This window comes from Hippocampus guttulatus, chromosome 15 (genome assembly GCF_054856545.1).
Source record: "Hippocampus guttulatus isolate MCC_2025c chromosome 15, RoL_Hgut_1.0, whole genome shotgun sequence".
Lineage (NCBI taxonomy): Eukaryota > Metazoa > Chordata > Actinopteri > Syngnathiformes > Syngnathidae > Hippocampus > Hippocampus guttulatus.
In genome coordinates, this window is record NC_141275.1 from 13,448,572 (window position 1) to 13,458,227 (window position 9,656).

At 44.5% G+C, this 9,656-nt stretch overlaps 1 protein-coding gene across 4 annotated transcripts in view; it reads left to right on the top strand.

The window, feature by feature from the left end:
* The window catches only part of cadm1a (cell adhesion molecule 1a), a 199,727-nt gene extending 190,878 nt beyond the window's left edge, over positions 1-8,849 (top strand). For all 4 annotated transcript variants that reach the window (XM_086131790.1, XM_086131786.1, XM_086131788.1 and 1 more), the window contains 2 exons: positions 7,055-7,183; positions 8,682-8,849. In XM_086131790.1, the coding sequence (XP_085987916.1) occupies positions 7,055-7,183; positions 8,682-8,800 (248 nt within the window). In that variant the 3' untranslated portion in view covers positions 8,801-8,849. The remainder of the gene's footprint in view (positions 1-7,054; positions 7,184-8,681) is intronic.
* The last annotated feature ends 807 nt before the right edge of the window (positions 8,850-9,656 follow it).

The following is a 9,656-nucleotide window of genomic DNA, read 5'->3' on the forward strand; positions in this document are numbered from 1 at the left end:
GAAAAAACTAGAAAGATATGGCATTAGAGGTGTAGCTTATAAATGGATAAAAAGTTATTTAGAAAACAGATATCAGTACGTGCAACTCAACAATAAAAAAACTAATCAACTAAAAATCACTCACGGAGTTCCTCAGGGGTCAGTGCTTGGTCCAAAACTATTCATCTTATATATAAATGATATCTGCAAGGTCTCAAAACAATTTAAATGTGTCCTATTTGCTGATGATACAACTTTCTACTGTTCTGGAATAAATCTGAAACAGCTCCTGACAACCGTAGAAAACGAATTAAACAAATTAAAAAACTGGTTCGACAGAAATAAATTGTCACTTAACCTGAAAAAATCGAAGTTAATTGTTTTTGGCACAAGACCAATCAAACACCAAGCTAAAATTATGGTAAACTCAATTGAGATAGAAAGAGCGTATGAAACCAAGTTTCTCGGATTAGTAATAGACTCAAAACTATGTTGGAAGCCACATATCGATAACGTAAAAAGAAAAATAGCCAAAACCGTAGGGATCCTCTACAAAACCAAGGAAGTGCTAAATAAGAGATCTTTGTACACATTGTACACTTCATTATTATTACCATATATGACCTACTGTGTGGAAATATGGGGAAATGCCTGCAAAACAAACACACTCCCTATTCTCAACCTACAAAAAAAAGCAATTCGAATTATTAATAGATCAAAATATACGGAACCCACAAATCCACTATTTATCAAATTAAATACGATGAAATTTTATGACCTGGTTGACTTTAAAATCGCCCAATTAATGTACAAAGCACACAATAACCTGCTCTGCCAAAACATTCAGAAGTTTTTCGAAATTCGAGAAAGCAGCTATGATTTAAGAGGTACCAACTTATTCAAAAAACTCAAAACAAGAACAAACATCAAGCAAAGAAGTGTATCTATCAAAGGTGTTAATCTGTGGAATAATCTCGAAACGGACCTGAAAATGAGTAAATCGCTTGCTGAGTTAAAAAACAAATTCAAAAAAATAGTACAAACAACCTACATCAATCAGAGTTAAAATGATAAATTCAAAACATTAAATATAATGATAAATCAGAACTAAGTTGATAAATAGAGAAAGGTATATAAATATCCATTATGAATTTAAGAGAAAATTGACACAAGAGTGTCAGGGTGTGGAAGTATATAATCCCGATACAAACCAAAAGTTGTAAAAATATCACGGTTAAGGGTAAAGTATGAGCCTTAATGGAGACTTCTTTCTTCTTACTTTTCTGATTGATATAAAAATGATTTATTAGATACAATCACATAACGGGGTAGGACTAGATAAGTTTTTTACTTCTTCCTACTCCCTTGAACATAATAACTGTGTTGAATGAAGATTGATTTCTTTCTTTTTACTTTTTTTATCTACCTTATTTTCTGTCAAATTATTACTGTATATATGTTTTATGTTCAATAAACAAACAAACAAACAAACAAACAAACAAACTTAACAGCAAATGACAAAAGCGTAATGTGAAGGTAATTAATAGTTTTAGTTTGTATATATATATATATTTTTTTAAATATCTATTTTACTCTATTATCTATGTTCCAATAATTGAATAACTTTTTTGTGTGGGTTTTGAGGATGGTCATGGAATAAAAAAAACTGATAAAGGCGCCACTGGAAAGGGAAAATAAATTTTAAAAATCACATCAGTAGCTGAGAGTCTTTTTTTTTTTTTTTTTTAAAGCACTGCATACGAATCATTTTGGTGCCAATCGTCACTTTTTATCTTTTCAGCGAGCAGACGCTTACGAATTTGCCATCCGCTGTCGATGCTGCCCATCTGTCGCCCCGCTTCTGCTACCTGCTGCAAATGAGACACCTGCGGGCGCTCTCGCCAACTGTTTGCGCGACATCGAAGGTGCTTTGGTTTCTCCCCCCGACGAGGTGCAAAACAATCATCTCACCGATGCCGTTCAATGGTGTCTTCCTGACGCTCACCCCCCCCACCCCCAATTCTTTTTCGACACGCTATTAGCTTAAACCACTCCCTATTAAGCTATAAATAATAAATGGCTGCTCCACTTTTCAGTTGAGTAAACAAATAAGCCGCAGCCACTCTCTGAGTACGTACACAATATGTCTCAATGTACTACCCGAACGCATTTGTCTCGTGACGCGTCACGAAACAAAATGTTACCTGCGTACGCAATCGCGCACGAGGATGCTAACGATAGAGCTCCCCTCTTGATTCCCGCTTGTTTACGCCGACTTCCCGAAAGCCTAATTTCGGAGGCATTACGCGCCTCCGTCCGTCCTCTCAGGTGGCGCGTAACGCTCCAGTAGGCCGCATTACCTCGGAAATTACTTGGAGCCGCTGTCCGGCGCACGAATCAAAAGGAGCTCATTTATCATCGGATCCGCGCCCGCGGTTGCCAGGCGGCGACGTGAAACGCTTTGAGCGCCTCGTGCTCGGCGGCCAGATGTTTTCATTCGTGGTGATGCTTGACAAAGCCAGCGTTGTGGGTCTTAAAAAGGGGGCGTGTCGCGGGAGGCCTCGTGTTTTAAAAGGCTGTTTAGGTTTGTGGGGAGATGTAAAATGAAAAGTTGTTTGGCAGTCGGGTTGGGGCAGTTGTTAATTCATTCAAATGGGCAGGGCGGGGGGGGGAAAGAAAAAGACATGAAAAGTTAATGAAAAAGCTCATCTGAGAGATCGAGCACAGACTCTTGCCACGGGCTGTTTGTCGCAACATTCGAATGCAGCCACTCTTTTTTTGGGGGGGAAGGGATGGGGGGGGGGCTTTCATTTAGTGGGGTTGGCACACTTCCTGCACTCGGGCAAAGCAAGTGTCTGCCGGGCACGCATGTTAACGCAAAGCCCCTCATGTCATTTCGCTGGACGCCACAAAAAAACACAGCCTCTTTGTTTTGTCACTCTACAGAGTGTGGAAGCGGAGAATTGCATTGTGGATGTCCTATTTTGTGTGGGGTTTTTTTTTTAGCCACCTCTGAATCACTTCCTTACTCACTCGTCTTTTTTAATACACAGCGGCACCTCGAGCTACAAGTTCAATTTGTCAGTTTACTCCTATATAAAAATGTCCAACCTTTATACTTGGCACCAGGATGTCACAAGAGGGTGGCAAAGCACTCGGTTCATCGAATTGAAGCTCCTCAGTCAACGTCTACGTAGTGCCTTGCCAGCAAAAGTATCACAAAATATTTGCTCCGAAACTAGGACATCCCGAAAGAAATTTCCGGTTCACATTCCATTGGACGATGTGTACCTTACTCACGGTGTATAACACCCCCTGTTGGTGGAAAGTTGCTACTGCACTCACGCAATGAGATTTTCCCCGTGCGACATGTTTGACGCAGTTGTTTTTGTTTGTTCCCCCCCCCCCCCCCAGGATGCCCTTCCTGACGCAAAACTCCGACGTGACATTTAGCTTCTGTAACTTTGCGCTCACAAGGGGGGCCTCTGTAATGGATATTATCGTCGCAGCCGACTTATAGCCAGCTCAGTGACAGCGGGATGAAAGGCTAGGTTGCACTTTTGCGGGGGTTGATAATCATACCCGAGAGAAGCCCCTCCCCGCGCAGCCCGCCCCCGACTACCATTAGCGGGACTGATGCACATCACCGCAATGAGCCACAAACTCATTTGGCCTCGGGAGCCACCGTGAGTCCTCCACGCGTCGGAATAAGTCACTCCCGAGACCACTAAAAGCCATTATTAGAAGGTGTTTATCGAGCTGGCCGTGGCCTAGATACAGCGCAATATCCCGAGAACGCTTATAGCCCGTAATTATATTACATTTTGGATGAAGACTGGCCCTGATTAGATAAATGATAAATGAGTCCATTAGGGAAAAGATACACGGTTCCTCGAGAGCTAATGGACTGTTTGGTTTATTCCTGGAATGACTTTGAATGTTTGCTTAGCTTCTCATCACAAAAAGGTGGAGGGCACACGACAAATTTACGGTCACATCTACTCTGTGTCGCCATCCAACAAAATGCATGTTGTTGGCTTTTTTTTCCCATGTCCAAAACACACACGCACACAAAAAAAAATCGCTGTTTGTCCTTATTCCGCACTTGACCGATTCCGCCAAAATCTTCAACAATTGTTCTTCATCGTCTCACTTTCTACTTCAATTTGCCCCCCCCCTCCCCCCGACTCTTGTCAGTGTTTCGATAGGACTATCGTCTTTCTTTCATCATTAAAGCGCTCTCGAACGTCGTGGAAAAAAGTCAATCTATACGAGAGCGGCGTTGCGCGCCACCTGACAAGGAGACGCTCGCGGTGACATTTTCAAATAGGTTCAATGAATAGGTTGGTGGCGACTTTAATTACATTTTCTCTTTAGGCGAGAGGCGTCGCGGGCGAGCGCGAGTGGATCTTGACAAGCCGACGTGCGCTTATGACACCCCGCCCACTCGCCGCTGATTGCTCCTCTATCTGGCGACGGCGCGCTAGCCAAATCGCCAGTGCTTAATTAGCAGATTAGCAGATCCAATTAGGAGATCTCCTTCGTCTCAAATCAAGGCTCCTGTCAGCACGTCGGCGGGAAAAAATGAGATACTCCACCTTGGCACTCGCGATCTGCGGTCCTGCCGCTCCGTCTGTTTATCCCCGTGGACACCTTGTTTGGAGGACATCCCTGCCGTAATCCTTTTGTCTTTCGGGCACGTATTAAATCGAAACAGAAGGAGTTTGTCATGACATCAGGTGAATAAAACGTAAAGAATTAACTGTTTGCTCATCAAGACTCTTCACTGGACTTTGTACTGATCATTCTGGTGTACGTGGGATGGCCACTAGGAGCTAGCTAGCATAATACAGAAAGAGATTTGGTGACTAAACATGAAAAAAAAAAACATCCAGCTGAGTTAAAATATTTGTTTTAGCAGGGGATAAATATATGCAAGCGAGTAGGGCTGTATCCTGTGTCAGCATGTGTTTAAAGGTGACGTAATGAATACACCGATGCTAGTTTCTTTAGCCGGTCGAAGGCGCTTTGCATAATGCGCTAGCATTAAGCTAGCCGACGTTCATAAAACGAAGTTAATCCAGTGCCGGGCATTTACAGACCCTTCTTTAGAGTACTAAGTGGAAAAAAAAAGTCAAATACTTCAAGACTTGCGTAGATGTGAACACGAAACGTTGACCTGTCTTTGTTTCATGTTTAGTTTGAAAAGTAAACTTCAAGTAGGAGGCGTCGTGCCGATCGCCGACTCAAAGAAAGCACTTTTTTTTTTCACAATCCGTCAAACTGCAAAGTACGCTGCCACCCGAGCTTAACACTCACCTAACACTGAGCAAAGAGGAAAAAAAATGGACATGGGAGTGATGTATCTTGACTGCAATTATCCCTTAAGTCGAAAATCAATATCTTAATGATCATCTGTCCTGTTCACCTATATTGTCCAAATGGCACGGCAGGGGGACGTGATGTCATATTTTCTTTTCTTCCTCCTCTGCTGTTCAAAGAAACGGTTCATTTGGGACGGTAAACTCTTGTCATCCTGCGCCCCCCCCCCCAAAGAAAGACATTTAAGGAACAGCAAAAAGTACATATCCCCGAACGCCGTCATCGGTTGGGCAATGTGGAAACGACCCCCCCCCCCCCCCATACTCCGCCGTGTGAGATGTCCCGTCTTCCGCCGAGTGACAGTAATTGCTCCTAAGTGACGCTCACTGATATGACATGCAAATTGCGTTGTATGATTTCGGGGAGGGGGCGTGAGGGGTCCGAGCGCTTTCAGGAAATGACAGCGGATGTTTTCCAACATGGAGATTAAACAGAGATCTTGAAATGTGACATTCAGGCAAACGTTATTTTGACGTCCCGAGAACGATCAAATGGCACGCTCGTCGACGCGCTCGCGTACGTCAGAGACGGAAGCGACGCTGGACGGGATTTGCTTTGTTGAGAATAGGAAGACACCCCCTCCCCCTATAGGAAGTGCTGGAAATGGATTTCATTTCCTCCAGGGTGAGCTTCAAATCATCGATTCGCCATTTGATTTTAAGATGAAATGATTTTGCAGACAGAGGCGATGACGTATTCCATCCGACATTTATAGCGACGGTGTTCCACCGTTCGATTGCGGCAAATTTAAGACACGAGGCGGGTCAAGTTGGGAAGACGAGGACGAGAAAGCGCAATGGTGCTCTTTCTTTTGCGTCTTTCCGTTTCCTTCCCTTTGGGACCTCGTTCACATCGCAATGGGGAAAACAAAGTTAGCGTCAAGAGGTCGCTGGCGGCCCCAAAGCAATCGGATGTCAGATGAATTTCTGCCGGAGGGGGGGTTTAATTGACGCTGCCGCACCGGCACTGGAAGCAAAATCTAAAGTCGTCGGATTAATCGGGGGGTGGGGGGGGTTGAATTTTGTCAAGTGTGCCTGGCACTCCCGCTCCTGCGTTGTTCCTCTATATTGGCCGACGTTGTCCATCAATTTATTATTTTTTCCTCTCTTCCGCTTCTGGCATTCATTAGTCAAAATGTGGCCTGATCCTTGTGTGCTCCCTGGAAGCCGACAAATCCCTTAGTGTGAGGCTGGCGAAGAGCGCGGGGAGGTTTTCGCCAGCGACTGCAGCTAATGGATGATGGGCCACTCCACGTGAACAGATTGCTAAGAACCGATGGCAAGCATCCCTGATGCGCTTTTCTTTTTTTTTTTTTTTTTTTCCTCCTTTGGCTTCTGACTTTGCCTGCAAAGTAAACCTCTAGAAGAAAAAAAAAAAACGGCACTTATACGGAAGCGCTTCCTAATAACCCATGAAAGCGCTGTGGTGTATTTTGCCATGAAAAAAATCGACCAGAATGATTGGCGAAATGTGTCCTGTGATTGACCGGCTGGCGTCCAAAAGTCGACTGGGCTCGGCCGCGAGTCGCGACGGCCTTTCAGTCGCGCGTGTCTGCTAGTAACAAATGAGAACTCTCCTCTCCGTGACGTCAACTCTCGTCTGCTTGACCATCACATATCGTCTGGACGACTGTCCCGCCTGAAAAATAGACACGGTCCAAAGCAACGTACGCAATCTCATTTTCTTCTTGTAGATTCTCGAGCCGGCGAGGGAGCCCCCAGAACGGTGGACCACGCGGTGATCGGGGGAGTGGTGGCCGTGGTGGTCTTCGCCATGCTCTGTCTACTCATCGTCTTGGGACGCTACTTTGCCAGACACAAAGGTAACGGATAGCGGGCCGTCATGTGGCAGAAACGCGATTGCTTCCGCCGTCTTGAACGGGAATACAGAAGATTTCCATTTTTTATTTTATTTTTTTCCCGCACATTTTTTTCCCCAATTTTTCAGAGAAACCTTATTCATATTATCAGTGGGGGTTTTTTTTGTTTTGTTTTGTTTGTTTTTTTAAGAAATGTTTGGGTTGGTTAACACCAAACAAAAAACACGTTGAAATGTTTTATTTTTATATAATTATTATTTTTTTAATTAATCAAGTTTGCCACTCAGAGTGTCGAGCTGCCAGTTTTCCAATCCTGGAGTTGCTGCTCTTCTTTCAACAGAAAAGCTGACAAAACAAAACAAACAAACAAAAAACTCCACAAAAGTGAATTCAAGAATTCCGAACTGCGACAAAGCCAAAATTCTCTCAAATTTACTGGGATCCTCCTGGAAATTTTCCAACCCTTTGCCCTCCTCGTCACCAACCGGATAACAGCCTGCTGCTCGGATGACACCAAAGATTAAAGCGAGCCGCAACATCCTGCGGCACTTAATCACGCTAATCTCCCGCCACGTGGCCCGCCGGCGAGCCTGCGCCTCGAACCGCGTCTCCTCTTCGAGATCGGCGCACGACAGCCCGTCCGGGGGCCTCCAAATTGACCTTGCGGAGGTCAGCGGGAAATGAACTGGCGGGCCACTTGCAAGCTCATTGATGAGATTTACTCTCCTCCTGTCAGCTTTGCGACAACGGTAAAAATGAGGAGCGATGCCAATTCAAGTTGCTGATTCTACCCTTTGACCATTCGTGTTGATGGGGAGTGGTAAGAGGGTCTGCTTTATAACGCCACTGACTCGGTTTTTTTTTTGTTTTTTTTTCCATTGTCATGTTAACCTGACCCTCCACCTTTTGAACCCATTAGCGACTAGCGGCTAGCTAGCGCAGTCTTCACACCAGCCATACATCTTGGTGACCTAGATTCGCCCAGGTGCGAGAAACCGCTTAGGCAAGAGGTTCTCAAAGTTTCCAGTTCAGAAACCCCTGACAATGATACCACCCCCGCCCCCCATCCATCAAGGACTCTCATATAATCTAATGACAAGTAAGCGTGTTTGTTGTTAACAAACATTTCTTTTAAAAAAAACACTGAAATGAATAAGGTTTCTATAAAAAATTGGGGAAAAATGTGTGGAAAAAGAAAAAAAATGGAAATCTTCAAACATGTGTTTGTTTTTATTTTGTTTTTATTTTATTCTATTTTATTTAATTTTTTTCGAAATGCACTAAAGAGTGGCACCCAAATGTTGTTGTATGCTATACAAAGACAATAAAGGCGATTGTGATTCTGATTCTGATGTGAATGCCGAACCCTGAGTATTCAATCTCTACGGTAGTATTAAGTTGTAATATCACATTTCACCACTAGATGGAAGACATGGCTCAGTAGCAATGACACTGATACTGCTCTCTATCTAGCGGTGATATCCTCCTTGGTCTTCCTCAGGTACCTACTTCACGCACGAAGCCAAAGGGGCGGACGACGCGGCCGACGCCGACACGGCCATCATCAACGCCGAGGGCGGCCACACCAACTCCGACGAAAAGAAGGAGTACTACATCTAATCAAAGCAGGACCCCCGACACCTTTTGTGTCCTCTTTGGGACGCAGCTGTTTCTGGGGCGGGGAGTGGGGGAGGGAACGGGGGGGGGGGGGGGGGGGGTTGAGTGGGGGTTGCAGGTTTTAGAAGGGGATCTGAAATGGTTCAAGGTCACCTTTAGCGGGCGGGAGATGCGAAGAAAAGCCGTTTGTCTAGTCTAGTCCGCAGATGTAGGTTGGAATGTTTTATGTGTTTAAAAAAAAAAAAGTATAATCAAAAAGAAGAATGGTTTTTAGGACACGGACAAGGGGGTGGGGGGTGGGGGGGTTGCGGATGGGGGGTGGGTCCGAAAATCACCGTAGAGAGCTTCACCATTCAGCACCTACCTAACAACATGTTTATTTTCTTGTTGTTGTCGTTGAGTCCCGACCGTTTGCAGAAGATTCTGTGCCTTGCTCGGATTTTTTTTATTTTATTTTATTTTTTTTCCCGTCGAGTTCACAACCTCCCCTTCTTCGTCGGCTTTTATAGCCGCGGAGGGGACGGAAAAAAAAAACCCCAACAACAACAACAAAGCCGCCCCTCCCGCTAGTCCCCCAAAACAACTCTCACCGCCACTTCCTCTTTCATGTCGAGACACTTCATCGCAACAATCCAGTGTATATCTCCGATATATCTCCGACCATTATGTCCCATCCTTTGGGGGGGGGAAAAAATGCATGGAATGCTTTACCATATCATTGTACATAATTATAAGAAACAATTGTGGACTTTAGATGCCCCCACCCCCCAACGCTCCCCCAAACTCCTCACTCCTCAAATACAACTGACCACCTTCAGTGTATAATCAAAAGGAAGGCAGCAAAAAAAAAAAAACAACA